The 18,745-nt window shown below is 45.0% G+C and overlaps 2 protein-coding genes across 3 annotated transcripts in view; one reads left to right on the forward strand and one right to left on the reverse strand.

Moving 5' to 3' along the window:
• RPP21 (ribonuclease P/MRP subunit p21) overlaps nucleotides 1-18,745 on the reverse strand; it is a 100,211-nt gene that overhangs the window by 48,221 nt on the left and 33,245 nt on the right. Inside the window, exon 2 of one of the 2 annotated variants that reach the window (XM_058169119.1) lies at nucleotides 14,471-14,531. The exons of the other annotated variant lie outside the window; for it this stretch is intronic. The gene's annotated coding sequence lies outside the window, so the exon portion shown is untranslated. The remainder of the gene's footprint in view (nucleotides 1-14,470; nucleotides 14,532-18,745) is intronic. 2 annotated transcript variants of the gene reach the window in all.
• Nucleotides 614-15,472, forward strand: LOC131190402 (cholinesterase-like). Its single transcript, XM_058167723.1, has 6 exons — nucleotides 614-667; nucleotides 4,951-4,954; nucleotides 6,444-7,947; nucleotides 10,643-10,806; nucleotides 14,501-14,549; nucleotides 14,938-15,472. The coding sequence occupies exons 1-5, from the start codon at nucleotides 614-616 to the stop codon at nucleotides 14,533-14,535; spliced, it is 1,761 nt and encodes a 586-aa protein (XP_058023706.1). The 3' UTR covers nucleotides 14,536-14,549; nucleotides 14,938-15,472.

Below are 18,745 nucleotides of genomic sequence, written 5' to 3' on the forward strand. Positions count from 1 at the left end.
AGCAGAACGGGCCAGATTCGTCCAGCAATGTGGTGAGATCTGGCCCACTGGCCTTCTCTGAAGATGGCGAAGGACTGGCCCCCAGCACCTCAACCCCGGCCGGCTGGCTACTGATCTATTACTTAATGGTGGCCATCCAAGCTGGAATGCAATCAGCTTTAGATCCCCGGGGCTGCCCCCTCTGCCAGCCCCAGCCCCTGGATGTGTACAGATTAGGTGGTGAGCACATGGGAGCTGGGAGGGAGAGAGGGAGGAAGGGAGGAAGGAAGGAAAGAGATGGGAATGAGAAGGAGGGCAGGGAAGGAAGGAGGGAGAGAGGGATGAGAGGGAGGGAAGTCCCGCCTTAGCATTTGGCCACCAGCAGCCCTGCTGCTCCTTTGCCATCCCCTTGCTCCCTCTTCCTGGTCTCTCTTGGTGGTCTCCCATCCTATGCTGAGGCTTCTTTGTTTACAAAGCTAGGTCTCCTCGCATGAGAAGGAATATGCCTCCCTCTGACCTATGTATTTTACTTCCTACTGCTGCTCCCTTGGCTCTGCACCCACTCTAAAGGCCAGGGATGGGCTGGAGGCCAGCATTGGCTTAAGACTGGTGCGGGGACCTCCAGGCACCAACCATGAGTAACCTGGCCAAGGAGAGCAAGCACAGCAGTAGCAGCCTTGCAGAGGAGGTAAATGCAGCCGCCGCCCCTCTTCAGGAAGCACGACTGGGCTGGGCTGTGGGGTCCTGGAGCCCCAGGAGTTCAAGGGCTGAGCTGGGCACTTGCCCTCCACTGCCCAGGACTCTGGGACCCTCTTGCCAATATTTGCAGCTTCCTCCCCCTTTATTGGCAAAATCCAGTTGCTCAATGCAAATCCCTGCAATATATCAAGTTTCTCTTTTCATGATCGTTATTTGTGTGATAGCAGGATATAGTTGTATAGTTATGTAGTATCATTTCTGAAAGGTAGGAGTAGAACATGCTTTCATGGTTTTTACTGTGGTGCCTTGACCACTACACCAAATTGGCTCTCTGTAACAATTTACTAGCAGTCAAAATAATGGTTTAGTATTGCATGCCTATTAGCAATAGCAATAGCACTTAGACTTATACACCGCTTCATAGTGCTTTACAGCCCTCTCTAAGCAGTTTACAGAGTCAGCCTATTGCCCCCAATAATCTGGGTCCTCCTTTTACCCCCCTTGGAAGGGTGGAAGGATGAGTCAACCTTGAGCCGGTGAGATTCGATCTGCTGAACTGCAGCTAGCAGTCAGCTGAAGTCACCTGCAGTACTGCACTCTAACCACTGCGCCACCTCGGCTCTTCTTCATACCATTTGACTGATTATGTGCCATTAAGTTGTTTTCAACTGACCACATAGATAGATTCCTTCGTGAGGTTCTGTCCCTAACTTGTTCTTTCAAGTCTTCCAAGGAGACACTCATCACCACTGTAGCTGACTCCATTCACTTGTAGCTGGTCATCCTTTTCTTCCCTTCCCTTCTACCTTCCCAGCATTAGAGCGATTCCCATAGACATGGCTCTTGGCATCGTGTGTCCAATGTAGGGTAATTTGAGGAGGTGGGCCTCAGGTGAGAACTCTGATTTGCTTCATAATCCATTGGTTTCAGCCACTTGTTTGGAATGGTACAGGGTCTCCTGCTTGAACCGGGGGGTTGGACTTGAAGTCCTCCAAAATCCCTTCCACCTCTGTTATTCTGTTTCTTTTCCTGGCTGTCCATGGTACTCTCAGGAGTCTCCCCCAAAACAAAGTTCAAAGGTGCCAATTCTTCCTATCCAGTGGTAGGTTTCAAAATTTTTACTACCGGTTCTGTGGGTATGGCTTGGTGGGCGTGGCATGGCTTGGTGGGCGTAGCAGGGGAAAGATACTGTAAATTCTCCATTCCCACCCCACTCCAAGGGAAAGATACTGTAAAATCTCCATTCCCTCCACAATCCAGGAGAAGGTTACTGCAAAAATCCCCATTTCCTCCCGATCAGCTGGGACTCAGGAGGCAGAGAATAGATGGGGGCGGGGCCAGTCAGAATTTTTACTACCAGTTCTCCGAACTACTCAAAATTTCCGCTACCAGTTCTCCAGAACTGGTCAGAACCTGCTGAAACCCGCCTCTGTTCCTATCCTCTTTTTTTATAGTCAAACTATTGTTTCCATAGAGCATAACAAGGAATAACATAATCTAACATTAATCAGCCAAACACACAAGATTGCTTAGGTAAGGGGTTTATAAGGATCAATGTACTGCCATTGACCTGGTTATTGGCAAACATTGCTATCATGGCAGGAGATCCAACAGACCTTGGCTGCACATGGGCCAAAACTGCATCACCAATGAGCCAACATTTCTTTGCTAAAGGCTTATTAAAAATTGGAGGCTCAGATGTCCTCGGGCTGGGGGAGGCCTGAGGCAGGCAAGGACAGAGGACCAACCAAGTTAAGAGTTAGGCTCTGCCAGCAATGGCAATTGAACCTGATGATTACCTTAAGGAGGAATCATCTAAGCTAGAAATGGAATCTATGTTGCAAAATGCCTTTCTGCCAACAACAGGTAGAAAGCTTTTGTAGAATCTCAGGAAACTGGGAAATTTCTATTGAAGGCCATATTGATTGATTTCATTCACAAAAAAAGGTTCCTTCTACCTCAGAAATTGTGAGTGCTTCATTATCGGAGGGTTTCAAAAGCCTAGGTCTCCTGCTTGTGTGTGGGGTTGAACTAGAAGACCTCCAAGGTCCCTTCCAGTCCTGTGATTCTATGAAAAAGTTCTATGAAAGCATTTGGCTTTTATTAACCTTTAGTAACAAGCTTAGTTATTCATCCTTCTTTTTCAATAGGAACAATTCCCAGCAGGAAGCAAGAAAACTGAATCTGATCAGAATCTGATCAGAACCAATTTAGGATTGCCTCAGGTATTTGTTATTTGCTTTCTGGTTCTTTAATTGCTTTGAAATCTGGCCAGATGTTGTAATGGTTCTTTTCAAGTCTGCAAGTTGCACACCAGAGATAGTGATTCTCCTCTGTCCCAGGGGTGAAATGCTCCCAGTTTGGACCGGATCGGCTGACCTGGTAGCGATGGTGGCGGGTGGTTCGGAGAATCGGTAGCAAAAATCCCTGGTCCCCTCGCCCATGCCCATCCAATGCCCAGTTGCCCGCTTCCCTGCTTGCCACTTCTTTTAAAAAATGCTTTTAAAAGATTTAAAAAAGGGTCTGACGATACCAGCTGAGCTGCCTGATCATCAGAGCCTTCTTTTTTACTTTTAAAAGCATTTTTTTTACAACTTATTCGGCTGATCACTCATAGCTGATCACTCCCCCGTGCACTATTCTACTTACCCAATGCCTCCTTTTGGTGTGCACTGCAGTGCGCTCACTTTGTATTTGGTGCATGGTGTGTACTGCACATGCGCACGGGCAGTGTACAGGCATAGCCAGTGAACCGGTAGTAAACTGGTTCAGATTTCATCACTGCTCTGTACCCCATTGAAGTTCTCTGCTTTTCCACCACTTTGATTTTGGAACCTTTTGTCAATATTTGCTGCTTCCTCCTCTTTATGGGCAAAATCCAGTTGGTCAATGCACCTCTCTGCAATATATGAAGTTTCTCTTTTCATTATTTCTGTGATAGCAGGATACAGTCTGATCATCTAAGAAACTGCTTCCCTCTTTGGAATAAGCCAAGGATGATATTTACTAGTCTTGTTAAATCTGACAAGCAGGTAAGTCTATAGAATTTATAAAAGATCATTTTTTTCAAAGAACTGGAAGATTGTTTTTAGGAAAGGGATTGGAATTTTTTTTTCTAGCCTGTTAATTCTATTCCAGGCTAGATATATATAGACAACAATCTCTTCAGCCAAAATGCCAAACATATTGATTAATTTAAGAAATTCTGTATGTCCATCCAACTCACTCTCAGTGACTCCAGGCAGCTTATGACCATTGCAGCATCCCCACAGTGAGTGATCAAAATTTGGATACTTGGCAACTGGCATGTATTTATGACAGTTGCATGTCCTGGGGTCATGGTGATCACGTTTTTGGGACCTTTTGGGGAAGCTTGATTCACCTAACAACCGTGTGACTAACTTAACAGCTCCAGTGATTCTTAACAACTGTGGCAAGAAAGGTCACAAAATAGAGCAAAACTCACTTAACTGTCTTACTTAGTAACAGAAATGTTGGGCTCAGTTGTGGCCATAAGTCGAGGATTATGTGTGCTGCGACCAAATTCAAGATTGGAAATGCCCAAAGCTGATTAACGTTTCAGTTGGTTGAACTACTCTGGCAGGAAAAGGGACTGTCAGACAAAAGAAGCAACTTGGAATTAAGAAGAAACTTCCCAACAGTGAGGACAATTAACCAGTGGAACTCCTTGTCTCTGGAAATCATGGGTGCTCCATCACTGGATGCTTTTAAGAAAAGACTAGACAGTCACTTATCTGAAATAGTATAGGATAGGTGCTCTTGCTTGAGCAGTGGGCTGGACTAGAAGACTTCCAAAATCCCTTCCATCTTATTCATCCATTCATTCTCGATTGGTATTGGAAGAAAAATCGAGGTCCAGTTCCATGCCGGGAATAAAATGGAGGCTGATTGGAAAGAGAGGTCCCCTTTATTGATGAAGCAGAACCACCAACCATGCGTGATTCTGGGACATCTGGAAAAATGGATTTGAGAGTGGGTCGGTTTTATACCTTCTCGATTCCTATGGGGTCATGTAGGGGTCATGGCTGGCTCTATAAACAAAAGTGGAAATGCAAATCCTAAGAGTTTGTCTGAGCTAATTTTGTCAAGCTTCGGTTTGTTGCTTATCTGAGTTTCTGTCGGACCCAGTCTTTCTAAATGCCGGATTACCAAATCTTCATTTCTATAAAATGGCCTCCTTAGTTTTTGTTTGGGGCAGGGAGACTGGTGCTGGTTTCTGCTCCCTTAAGATTTTTCCCATTTCTAATTTAGCGAAGTATGCCTTTTTAATATTCCCCAAAATATTTCCTTCTTCTGAGGGCGGGGAGTATTCATGTATGAAAGGTCTACAGTGGCAGAAAACTTCGTTTCTCAATCACTGTGAAAATTATTTTATTTAATTTTATTGATCGTTGTGTGCCACCCAGGGTTCATTTTGGTGAGACGGATGGCTCTATAAAGAAAAAAATATATATTTATTGGACAAATTTAATAAGGCCACCCATGTGACTGTTTATGATTTCTACAATCAACTATTTAAACAAATATAAAAAGCTTAAGAAATAAATATAAGCAACCTTGTGGGAGAAAAACATCCACCTAAAGGTAATGTAACCATTATACAGGCTCAGCCTGGGCTCCCCATGTTTTTTGGGGAAAGCATTTTCAGGGCCTTCTGAAAGGCTAATGGGGTTTTGGGATTTGGGAATGTTTCCAACAGAACAACTTCAGTTTTATGCCTCAGTAAAAAAATATTAATAATCTGGAAATTTGTTCAGATGTTGAAAAGTAAAGAGCACTGCCTTAAACTATGGTGGTCTAGAAATAGGCTGGTTTCAGATGGAAAATCCTGTCCCAAAGAAAAATGGCTGTGTGTATGAGAGAGAGATTCAGCTGTATATCTGAATGATTTAAATCAGGGGTCACCAACCTTGGCAACTTTCAGACTCGTGGACTTTAACTCCCAGAATTCCTCAGCCTGCTTTGATTTAAAGCAGGATTGGAGCAGTAAAAATGTTGATTTGGGGTTATTTTACATTGTTATTTATTTCAGTTGTATCTTAACATAATCCACAAGATAGGGATTGGTACACCGACTTCTAGAAAGGGATTTTGGAATAAGTTAAAAAGATAAAAATATGTAACAGAAACAAGATGTAACACAAACAATATGATAATAAAACTGTATTGATAACCCTAGAGAAAATCTACTAGCGATTCTGTGTCAAAACTGTCATTTTGCTGAGGAAGTGGATCGGTAACCAGGAGCTCTAAGCGGTTCTTCTTTAAGCTTGGAGACACTTCATGGAGAAGGGGAAAGGTGACTAAGTCACTCCCTGATCACCATTGGTGTCCTCAGCAAAAACAGATTCCCACCCAGTAAATCAATGATGAATTGGCATTAGGTGGGCTTATGCAGTAAGAGGAATAATTTTATATCGGTTGTAACTGAAGTCTGACTAGGTGGCTCAAGTGGCTAAGACACTGAGCTTGTAGATCAGAAAGGTCGGCAGTTTGGTGGATCGAATCCCTCATACAGATATCCTCAGTGGTAGGATTGAAATAATTTAACAACCGGTTCTGTGCCCTAATTATTTCTTCCAACAACTAGTTCACCAAACTGCTCAGAAAGTTAACAACCAGTTCTCCTAAAGTGGTGTGAACTGGCTGAATCCCACCACTAGGTATCCTGCATGAGCAGGGAGTTGGACTAGATGACCTCCAAGGTCCCTTCCAAATCTGTTACTGTTATTAACTTTTTCCAGGTCCACCGGCTCGTCATACTGTTGCAATGTTCTTGTGCTGCCTCCTCCTCCTCCTTCCTTTCCCATTAGCTTCCAGTTCTGCGTCTAAGGGAGACAAAGTGGTCATAACCAGAAGTGGCCCTATTAAGGGCAAGCAGTTCCTGTCTGGCCTTGGATCTGTGACAGCCTATCTAGGCATTCCTTATGCTGAGCCTCCCCTGGGGAAGTTGCGTTTCCAGAAACCTCTTCCACATCAGCCATGGAAGCAAACACTGGAGGCCACCAGCTTTGGCAATTCCTGCCCTCAGTTTATTTACTACGAAGACACTGCAGCAATGGTGTGGAATCCTAAAACACCACTGTCAGAAGATTGCCTTTCCCTCAACATCTGGGTGCCATACCCACAACCTTCTTCACCAGTCCCTGTTTTTTTCTGGTTACACTCAAGTGGATATACAGGTGCCACGTCTTCTCTGAACTTGTTCAATGGGTCATCTTTGGCTGCCACTGAGAACGTCATTGTGGTCACCATCAATTATCGCCTGGGAGCTCTGGGCTTTCTGTACTTGCCACCAGCTGCTCCAGGGAACCTAGGCTTATGGGACCAACAGCTGGCCCTGAAGTGGATAAAAGAGAATGCAGCTGCCTTTGGGGGAGATCCTTCTCGGTTGACCATTTTTGGCCACAGTGCTGGAGGAGCTTCTGTGAATTTCCATCTTCTCACGCCAAAAAGCCAGGACCTTTTTGCCCAAGCGGTGATCCAGAGCGGAACAGCCAATGCTTTCTGGGCTTGGAGGTCTCCTGAAGAAGCCAAAAAATTATCATTGAAATTCGTTCATTTGCTAGGTTGCTCCGAGGGCAATAATACCAACATAGGGCATTGTCTGCAAACAAAAAGTGTTTCTGAATTTATTCAGCAACAAGGCTCTCTGTTCTTGAACAAAGACTGCCTTCTGAATTTTCCCTTTAGGCCAACCATAGATGGGGACTTTTTGCTTGGTGATCCAGGAAAGCTCATGGAGGAGGGGCAAATTCAAGTCAAACCTCTCCTCATAGGAAAAGTCTCTGATGAAGGGAGCACATTTATCCACGATCTTTTTTCTGACATTAACGAAAGTCTCATCAATCAGGAGCAGCTTCTGAAAGGAGTAAGAATGTTGGTGCCAAATGCCACAGAAGATATTGTTCAGAATATTGCACTGAGGTACAGTGAAGGAAATCACGGCCCGGCAAAATACCGCTCCGCTCTGTCCAACCTCTTTACAGATTTGGCCATTGCATGCCCAATGATTGAAGCTGCAGGAAATATCAGGAAAACGGGGAGTCCTGTATATGCCTATTTATTTGCACATCAACCTTCAAGCTCAGCTTGGCCTCAATGGACTGGACCGCATCATGATGCTGAGATTGCTTATATTTTTGGAACCCTTGAATCAGTGTTTCCCATCAATCGAACATTCACAGAGGCTGAAGCCAGTCTGAGCCGTAAAATGATGCACTACTGGGCAGAGTTTGCCAGAACTGGGTAAGTAGTTAACTTTATTTCTAATTTTTATTTTAAATCCAAAGAAAGCCTTTCCATTCAACAAATGCACTTTATATCTAAAGTAATGCAGCCATAAGGTAATGCACGCTATTCCTTTGTGTATGTTTACAGGTCAAATTATTAATACTAATAATACTAATACTAATAATCCTACAAAACACAAAACTGGGATACCAAATCTCAAGCCAACGTGGCAAGATAAACCACTCACAAGAAGGAAGGTGCCCAGGGTGTAAAGAATGGGGGAGTGGATTGGGACTGGCAGATTTCAAAAGTTTATATGGTATGGGCCTGGGTTTGGATCAGCAGACCTGCCCTGCTTCACAAACTCTATGACAGGGTCCCAAGTAACAGACCTTACGAAATCAAAACTCTGAGGCCTGGAGTTTCCTCAAAATAAGAATTTATTAGGAATGCCATATTGGCACAGTTGGGGAAAACCCAACTCTGAAGGACCCAAGCTTTTCCCTACCCAAATCAAAACCCAAAGTTCTTTCTCTCCAGGCCACACGTCCATCACATGGTCCAATCAGGTCACAATCCTCCTCCGGCTGCCTTTTGTTCATGCCTCTCCAACACCTGGTAGAGTGTCCTTGGCTCCCATGGGAAAGAATGTTATTTTGGCTACTCATCCCCCAGCTATTTCTTTCTCCCCCCTCGCATTCCCACAGCTGTAACTGGCCTTGCTGTGGCAGCCCTGAAGTTTTCCAAAAATGTTTCAGGGCTGATACTCCTGTGAGGACAGTAGATGAAGTCTCTGGTGAACTCTAGATATACTGAACTTTGGCTGCTATGTCTGAGCAGCCATATCAAAAGCCAGATTCTGAACTGTCAGGGAATTGTGCAGCTGAAGTCCAAGAGAGGTCATAGACACTGACACAAAATCATAGTTTTATATAAATAAATATATTTAACAACTATATATACAGCAAACAGTCAGGCAAACAGGAGCACCATAAGGTAAATCACAGGACACACAGAAGAAAAAGGGGGATGGGGGAAGGGAAACTCCCCCCACCCTCAGCAGCCAATCACAGCACAGATTGCCTTATGCAGGAGCCAGCACTCTTCAACCAATCAACCACAACTGTGTGTTCTGGCTCACTGCACAACCACACTGCTCCAGCTACTAAATTTAAATACCTTAACACGAACTGTCTTGTGAATGTAGTTCATGTTTGTAAACGTATTATGAAGTGTCCCTTTAAGGAAACTGTTGGTATAGATGTGGGAGTCAATGAAGAAGCTTCCAAATCAGAGCTTATAATCTCAGCAACTTTAAACCATGTGTGTCAGGCCTGGAAGCCATCTTTTGCATTGGACCTTCAGGCCTGCCACATTTAGTGCTGTTGGAAATTGGGAGGAGGGATTGTATGGAGCAGGGGAGATATAGAGCCATAATAACATCCCTTTCTCTGGGAGTCAAGGACATCCTGCCCTGCACCTGGAGGGGTGGGACTGGGAGGCATCTCCAGTTGGGACGGTGTATTGATTGGGCCATGTGATGGACATGTGGGTGCTGGGGCAGGGATTTGGATTTTCATTTGGGTGGGGAAAACTGGAAGCTTTCAGATTCGGGTTTTCCCAGGTGTGCCAATATGACATCTCTAATAAAATTGAACTTTGAGGAATTTCAAGTCTTGGAGTCTTCTTTCATTGGGGGTGTTACTTGGAATCCTGACTGTGTGGACTTCAACTCCCAGAATTCCCCAGATAACCATGCTGGCTAGGGGAATTCTGGGAGTTGATGTTCACAATCATCAAGGAAGTGGCAATCGGGCAGGCCTGAATCAGTATGATTAATCATTAATCATTAATAGTTTGCACATATATATGATGTTGGAAAATGGAAATAAAAATTATAAAAATTATTTATAACAAGATGTTTACACATCTTAAAGTTGCTGAGATTGAGAAGCACTACTCCAGACACTGACATTCCATCCCATTGAGTTTCAGTTGTTAACAGAAATCCATTGCAACTTCCAATGGTTGTTAAGCGACCAGTCATAAGTTGAGGACTACCCATATTGTCCTTCTTGTACTCATATTGCTATATGCCTCGTACCAGTTGTAGATCTATGTAGTGAGTAGTTCGAAGAAAGTAGTGAAGCAAAGTTCTTCCTCTTGGGCTCTGTGCTAGTAGCAAGTTAAACTGTTCATAACCAGAAGCTGATCATGGATCGTCTTGGACTGAGGGAGAGGGTGGGGATCACTGGTGAAATCTAAATTTTTTTACTACTGGTTCTGTGGGCATGGCTTGGTGAGCGTGGCTTGGTTTGGTGGGCGTGGCAGGGGAAGGATACTGTAAAATCCCCATTCCCTCCCCACTCCTGGGGGAAGGATATTGCAAAATCTCCATTCCCACCGCACTCTGGGGCCAGCCAGAGGTGGTATTTGCTGGTTCTCCGAACTACTCAGAATTTCCGCTACCGGTTCTTCAGAACCTGGTGGGGATGCCCTTTAAGGTCTCCTGCCGGTTAGTGACTTGGATTCTTCCTTATTATATTTAAAAGCCTGTATGAACCCTGTTGACAAGTCTCTAACCAGCAGGGGGCACTAAAGGCTATCCTCACCCCTTCCTCAAGTCCCCTTTGGGAGTTTCTCTTGGGTGTAGTTTCTCAGATCAAGACGGGTCTCCTTGGAAAATCCGTATCCTTTTCTTCCTCCATAGGAATCCTGATGGGTTGGTGGCCACCAAGGATGAGTGGCCGCTCTATAATGCCACGGAGCAGAATTTCTTCGTTCTTAATAGTGAGTCATCCCGGGAAACAGAGAAAGGGCCTGTCCACCACTGCAGTTTTCTAAAGAAGCATTTTTCAAAGGCTGAAGACCCACGTAAGTTTGGCTATTTGTCCTGCCTTTGAATGGGAATAGTGGCTGATGAAAAAGATATTTCTAAAAATCTTCTTTATATTTATTTTTTACAAGATCACATTTAAAGTGATCTGGATGGGGAAAAACAGGCTTTGACTCAACCCTTCCAAGTCTGAGTGGTTGTGGATGCCGGCACCCCGGTACAGCCAGCTGATCCCATCGCTGACTGTTGGGGGCGAGTCATTGGCCCCTATGGAGAGGGTGCGCAATCTAGGCGTCCTCCTGGATGTACGGCTGTCTTTAGAAAAGTATATGACAGCCGTCACCAGGGGAGCTTTTTATCAGGTTCGCCTGATACACCAGTTGCATCCCTTCCTAGACCGGGATTCCCTATGCACGGTCACTCACGCCCTCGTCACTTCCCGCCTGGACTACTGTAATGCTCTCTACATGGGGCTCCCCTTGAAGAGCACTCGGAGGCTTCAACTGGTCCAGAATGCGGCTGCGCGGGTAATAGAGGGAGTAACTCGAGGCTCCCATGTAACACCTCTCCTGCGCAAGCTGCACTGGCTTCCAGTGGTCTTCCGGGTGCAATTCAAGGTGTTGGTTACCACCTTTAAAGCGCTCCATGGCATAGGACCGGGTTATTTACGGGACCGCCTGCTGCTACCAATAGCCTCCCATCGACCCGTGCGCTCCCATAGGGAGGGTCTCCTCAGGGTGCCGTCAATCAAACAATGTCTACTGGTGACCCCCAGGGGAGGGCCTTCTCTGTGGGGGCTCCTGCCCTCTGGAATGAGCTGCCTCCGGGGATACGTCAACTCCCTGACCTCCGGACCTTTTGACGCAAGCTAAAGACTTTTTTGTTTCATCGCGCAGGGCTAGCTTAATGCAGTTATAACGGGGCTTTTATTATAGTTTTAGTCTGTTTTGGCCTGATCAAATTAGCTTCTTAAAATATTTCTTAATTTTTGTAATATTTGTTTTTATTTGGCTGTAAACTACCCTGAGTCCTTCGGGAGAAGGGCGGTATATAAATTAAATTAAATTAAATTAAATTAAATTAAATTAAATTAAATTTAATTTAATTTAATTAATTAATTAATTAATTAATTAATTAATTAATTAATTAAATAAATAAATAAATAAATAAATGCCAACCATCTCACTCACAGAGCGATCTCTAAAGATCTTTTTAAGTTATTTTTACTTTTTGCAGTCAATTTTTCCAGGGCTGAAAAAACATAATTTTATTTTGTACTGGCACTAGCATTTTATAATGCTAGTGATACATTTTGTAGTGCAAGAATCTTTCGCGACATCCCAAGAGTTAGGTCTCTAGTCATGTCTCAGGAGATCCCTCTGTATGCCCTAGTTCTGTGATGGCGAGCCTATGGCACACATGCCAGAGGTGGCACGCAGCGTCCTCTGTGGGAACATGAGCTGTCAGCCCAGTTCAGCTCCCCTGCGCATGCACCCTCGTCTCCCACCAGCCAGCTGGTCTTCAGGTCTCTACTGTGGATCTGTGGGAGGCGTGTTGTGTATGGTGGGGCCGCACATGCATGTATGGGGGGCGGGGGCACGTGTGGGGGGCACGTGTGCATTTACAGGGGGCAGGGCGTGTGCGTGGGGGTCATAGGTGCATTGCATTTTGGGGGTTTGGGTGCACGCTTTGGGCACTTGGTCCGGAAAAGGTTAGCCATCACTGCCCTAGTTGCTCACATAAAGATAACAGCAATAATAATAATAATAATAATAATAATAATAATAATAATAATAATAATAATAATAATAATAATAAAATGAGAAACAACTTGAAAAAGTCACCAGATATCAAGATTTGAGAATCGAATTGCAGAGACTCTGGCATAAACCAGTGCAGGTGGTTCCAGTGGTACTTGGCACACTGGGAGCTGTGCCTAAAGACCCAGGCAAGCACTTAAAAGCAATTGGCGCTGACAAGATCAACATTGGTCAGCTGCAGAAGGCCACCTTACTGGGATCTGCTCGCATAATTCGCCAATACATCACGCAGTCCTAAATGCTTGGGAAATGTTCGACTAGTGATCTGTGATACGAAATCCAGCATAATTATCTCGTTTGCTGTGTATACTGTCATTTTGTGTAATAAATAATAATAATAATAATAATAAATAATAATAATAATAATAATAAAAAAAAAAATCCCAGAACATCTGAATCACTACTTGAACACCACTGGCATTGACAAAATCCCCATCAGTCAGTTGCAAAAGGCAGCTTTACTTGGAACAGCTTATATCCTGCGACAATACCTTTAACACCATCAAACAATATCTGTTTCTCCCAGCTCTTTGGGAAGGACTGAATAGGTGGACAAAAAATGTCAAATCCATTCTAAACATCTGGCTGACAGTGTGACGAGCAATAGGCTTGACATATATTTAATAAATATATATTATGCTGTGAATTCATGGAATCCTCAGAATCCAACTTCTAGATTGAAGGCCAAATATGGCTTTTTCAGGCTTGTGCTTCGGGTGTGCATATTTCCCAGTGAGACAAATCAGGGCAGGAAGATCATTTTATTACAATTTATCAGAATATTCAGACAAAAGAGATTCCTCATTCAAAGAGGAATCTTTAGCTTAGGTCCCCTTTTATAGTTAAGATAATAAAGAAATCTGAAAAAGGAAAGTTGAAATGAGGTCTGAAGGGGCATAAATTATAAGGAGAAAGGTTGTTTAGGGTTAGCAGAAGAGATAAGCCACACACCAATTTGTACTAACAAACTTTTCTTATCAGGAGCTGGTCTCCAGCTTGTTTAACAGTTTAGGAATGTTAAAAGCTAATAAATCTGAACATCACTTTACAAGAAAGAATATAAATCAGATTAAAATACAAAGTAACTATGATACCGTATATACTCGAATATAAGCCGATCCGAGTATAAGCCGAGGTCCCCAATTTTACCCCAAAAAACTGGGGTAAACTGGGGACTCGAGTATAAGCCGAGGGAGGGAAATGAGGCAGCTACCGGTCAGGGAAAGCCTCCCTCCCTCAGCGGAGAAGGCTGGCGGCTCCCCCGCCCCGCCCTCTCACTGCACCGGCAGGGCTTCCCCGCGCTAATGCAAAAGCCCGCCAAGTTTGCACCATCCGGTATAATGTGAAAAAAAGAAGAAAAAAAAAAACTCGAGTATAAGCCGTATATACTCGAGTATAAGCCGAGGGGACGTTTTTCAGCACAAAAAACGTGCTGAAAAACTCGGCTTATAATCGAGTATATACGGTAGTTAACAAATTACAAAACCCATGTGATTTGCCCAGTGGTGAAATCCAAATTTTTTTACTACCGGTTCTGTAGGCATGGCTTGGTGGGCGTGGCAAGGGAAGGATACTGCAAAATCTCCTTTCCCTCCCCACTCCAGGGAAAGGATACTGCAAAATCCACATTCCCTCCCCACTCCCGGGGAATGGATATTGCAAAATATCCATTTCCTCCCCACTCTGGGGCCAGCCAGAGGTAGTACTTGCCGGTTATCCTAACTACTTAAAATTTCTACTGGTTCTCCAAACTGCTCAAAATTTCCGCTACTGGTTCTCCAGAACCTGTCAGAACCTGCTGGATTTCACCCCTGCTCAAGATTCAGATTCTTTTGAACCCGCTCAAGATTCAGATTCTTTAGAGATAAGACGTCCATCTCACCTTAATATTTCATTTTTCTTTGGTCTGCAGATAAGTGTGAAGGTGATTCTGTTTCATCAGGCTAGAAAGAAGACAGGAGGTAAGAATTCAATGCTTAACAGCTGTCAATCAGAATCAAGGGCTGGGAAGTGGCTCACCAGGCTAATGTAGCCTGTTATTAACACACAGCTGCCTGTAGTTACAATTACTGCAGGCTCGAGTCCCACCAGGCCCAAGGTTGACTCAGCCTTCCATCCTTTATAAGGTAGGTAAAATGAGGACCCAGATTGTTGGGGGGGCAATAAGTTGACTTTGTATATAAATATACAAATAGGATGAGACTATTGCCTTACACAATGTAAGCCGCCCTGAGTCTTCGGAGAAGGGCGGGATATAAATTCAAAAAAAAAAAAAAAAAAGTTGGATCATTTCAAAAGGGGGCTAGACTTTTTTCTAAATAATGGTTTTTCATTGGTTTTCCAAACAAGTGGCACTTTTGTGGCTCAGCCTCGCTGTGTGGAGTGGAAGCTCTCCAAGCTGGTGCCAATGGCCTTTTGTGGAAGAAGAACCTGGAGGATCTCTCTCAGCATAAACAAATGTAGGCATAAAGAATAAATGAATGAGCCATTAAGAATAACTTGTAGAAAAGATTACAGAGTGCTGAGGAAGAGGAAGCAGGAGAGGGAAACTGTGTGGCAAATGAGCATTTCAGATGAGGATTGTTTAATAGACAAATGGAGACATAAGGACAGGAGTGGGCTGCTGGGAGTTTGCAGGGGTTCGGGAGAACCTCTAGTTAAGATTCTGTGCAGTTTGGAGAACGCCCAAATCCCACTCCTGGCTGGCCCCTCCCCTCCCAGGAGTCCCCACACGGCCTGTTTTGGATGCAAGTAAGTGCAGCGTGTGCAGGAAGGCTCAGGGAGGGTGAAAAACGCGCCTACCGGAAGTTCGGGAGGGCCTCCAGGGGGCCTTCGGAGCCTGGGGAGGCTGTTTTCGCCCTCCTGGAGGCTCAAGGAAAGCCTCCAGAGCCCGGGGAGGGCAAAAACACCCTCCGCTGTGGTGCAGGAGGCCAACTAGGCCACGCCCACTATGGACACACCCACTCAGCAACCGGGCAGAGAACCCCTTGCTAAAAATTTTGAAGCGTACCTCTGCATAAGGAATGTGTCCTTGTAGCTCATAGTGGCTTGTGATAAATTTTGTCAAAACATTCCCCTGGGCAACCCTGAATTTTAAGATGCAAATATTTCTTCTAAGACCATAGATAACAAAAGGGCAGGAAATAACTTGAGATTCCCCCTCTATTTTGAAATGTACAAATATGAGCGCATCTACAAAAGTTCTTCCCACTATTTTCGGAGGGAATTTCTGGAGGGAATTCCTCCAGTGCACACTGTTAACCGTAAACACTGCAGCAATCCTTGATTACTTGCTTTGGGTCTTGCATTTTGATTCCACAAATCCCACCTTGTTTAGCGTATGATGGGAACACGGAGAACACCTGTGGATGGACTTATTAAGATGAAGATTAAGGCGCCAGGCTAGACATCAGGAGGCTGTGAGTTCTAATCCTGCCCTACCCATGAAAGCCAGCAGGGTGACCTTGAGCCAATCACTTTTTCTCAGCTCAGTTCACCCTCACAAGGTTGCTGCTGTGAGGAAAACGGGAGAAAGGTGTGTTGGATATGTTTGCTGCTTTGAGTTATTTGTAAAATAAGAAGGTAGGATATAAATCAATAAATCCCTGCTACTCTACTTTGCTACACAGGAGAGCATGGAATCTCTGCTTTGTGTGTGTCTTGAACTGGCCTACCATGAAGGGCTGTCACTTGGGTTTGTTGGAAATGAATTCAGCCAATAAGCATGGGTCGATAAAACAAAGAGACTTTATTAAAATCAGTTTTGCAAAATAGGGTGGTATCCCAGCAGATCTCAACAAGGAGTTTGAGCCGGGAAGCCACACCTGAAATTTCAAAAGAATTACATTTTATAGTTCCCTATTCCAACGCCCCCCATACCCCTCCTACATCGGACCCAGTGACCGATCCCCACTAATCGGCTACAGCTTCAGAGACAACATCATCTCTTTCTTTAATTACATGTCTTTCAACACCTCCCTATTCCTACCAATACCTCCCTATTTCTACCCATAAGATATTTCACAAGCATAGCTCTTCCTTATCTCTACTGCCCTGGCATTAAGGAATTTCCCTTTAGCTGGGCCTCTTTCTAAGGTGCCACGAACAAAGAAGATTTATTCTAACACAACATTGTTACATTTTCAACGTGTCTTTTCTCCACTATCTTAAAGTAGAATAATGTCTAACAAATTTAACAGAGTAACAGAGCTGGAAGGGTCATTCAGTCCAACCCTCTGCCTAAGCAAAATTGAATCTCCACTTATATGCATTTCTAACCTATATACCTACATACTATTTTATTTTTGAATTTTCCCATATCCTACAGGTTGAACCCCTTTGAAAATGGCTTCCACATCTTAAAGGTGCCATTTGAAGACCTGATCTAGTTTTGTTGGCTTCAAAATAACATTTATGTGTTTTGTTTATTTCTCTCAGGAACCAATCAAGATTGTTATGTATTTGAATTTTGGAGGGAACTTTTGGAGGGAAAATGCACGTTGGTGATTGGCTGGTGCCTCAGCCTGAATAGTATATAAGGAGGACTGTTCCCCTGTTTCAGTTGCTGGGTTCACTCAATAAAGTAAAGAGCTGTTGTCACTGATGACTTGTCTCCTGCCTCCTCTTTTCGCAAACTGTTATGTATTCATGGTTGTACCTTTTAAATATTTGAGCGGGAAATCAGCACGTTGCTGATTGGTCGAAGCCTCAAGCAGAACTGTATAAAAGGAGAGGTTTTTCCCCCAGCCTGTTGCTGGGTTCACCCTATATTAAAGAGCTGTTGTCACTACCCTGGTCTCCAGCCTCGTTACTTCCAGAACTTAACATTGGCGACGAAGGTGGGATCTCGAGGCTGAGGAGAACCAGAACCGAGCTGAAGCACGATAGACCCGAACCCAGCAAACCCAGGGCAGAAAAGCGGAGATGGCCAGTTACACTCCGCCCGCACCGTTTGACCCGGCTAAAGAGAAATGGGGAACGTATATGACCCGTTTCGACAGCTTTCTAGAAGCCAACGAACTGCACGGAGTTCCAGATAACCGAAAGAGGGCTTATTTCCTAAGCCACTGTGGTCCGGAGGTCATCGACATCGCGGAAGCCCTGGCAGAGCCAACACCGTTGCAGTCGGTGTCATGGCCAACTTTGCAGACTTTGCTAAAAAATCACTTCGCACCAACGCCGTCCAAATACGTGCGGCGGTTTGAATTCGGAGAGCGAAGGCAGATGGAGGGCGAATCCATCGGTGACTACATGGCCGCCCTAAGAAAAGCGTCCAAGGACTGCGGATACCGCGACCTAGACGAGGTGCTCCTCGAGCAACTCATCCGAGGGGTCAAAGATATCCGTTTGCGACGGCTGCTAGCAAAGAGCAACCTCACACTGGCCAACGCCTGGACGGCCAGAGCACATGAAATGTCCACCAAGCGGCAGAGACACTGCAGAAGCCGGTCCCACAAAAGGCGAGCGCAAAGGCAACTCCGGTGCACCAGGAGGAGGTTCAGACCGAATCCGACGGTGAAGACGAGGAAGGGGTCTGCCGCACCGAGAAACGCGACAAAGGGGACCGAGACGAATGCGGAAGCTGCGGGGGTCAACACCAGCGCCAACGCTGCAAGTTTAAAGACGCGACGTGTCGGCGGTGTGGGAAGAAAGGGCACCTAGCTCAAGTTTGTCGAGCGGCCCAACCTTCCCGCCGAAAATTCAAATCGGCCAATCAGAGCGCGGAATCGGCAAGGCGGCCCGCGATTGGCTCAAACAAAAAAGGCGCGATTCCAACCAAACAACTGTGGTCATAGGCGCGCCGACCAAAGTGGAGAAGAAGATCTTCACCAAGCCAAAATAGAGGGAGTACGGTGCCGGCTTGAAGTAGACACGGATCAGCGATCACCATCATGTCCTGGGACACTTTGGCGAAGTCGCTGCCGTCCGTCAAGCGCCACCTGCAAGCACAACGGCTACGAGTGCCACGACTACCAGGGAATCGCATCCCTGTTCGAGGGACCACCTCCGTCCGAGTCGAGTACGGTCCACATAAAAGACCCTGCCCATCACGATCGCCGAAGGAACTCTGCCCAGTCTGTTGGGACTAGACTGGTTTCGTGCCCTGGGCATGGGAGTGACTGGCATCTACAGAAGTGACTGTAACCTGAAAGACATT

Source organism: Ahaetulla prasina, chromosome 2 (genome assembly GCF_028640845.1).
Source record: "Ahaetulla prasina isolate Xishuangbanna chromosome 2, ASM2864084v1, whole genome shotgun sequence".
Classification (NCBI taxonomy): Eukaryota; Metazoa; Chordata; class Lepidosauria; order Squamata; family Colubridae; genus Ahaetulla; species Ahaetulla prasina.

Bases quoted from the DNA above. Each gene is read 5' to 3' on its own strand.
- LOC131190402 (XM_058167723.1), top strand. From the start codon at position 614: ATGAGTAACCTGGCCAAGGAGAGCAAGCACAGCAGTAGCAGCCTTGCA. The intron at 7,948-10,642 runs GTAAGTAGTTAA...CTTCCTCCATAG, and splicing joins GCAGAGTTTGCCAGAACTGG to GAATCCTGATGGGTTGGTGG. The intron at 10,807-14,500 runs GTAAGTTTGGCT...TTTGGTCTGCAG, and splicing joins TTCAAAGGCTGAAGACCCAC to ATAAGTGTGAAGGTGATTCT.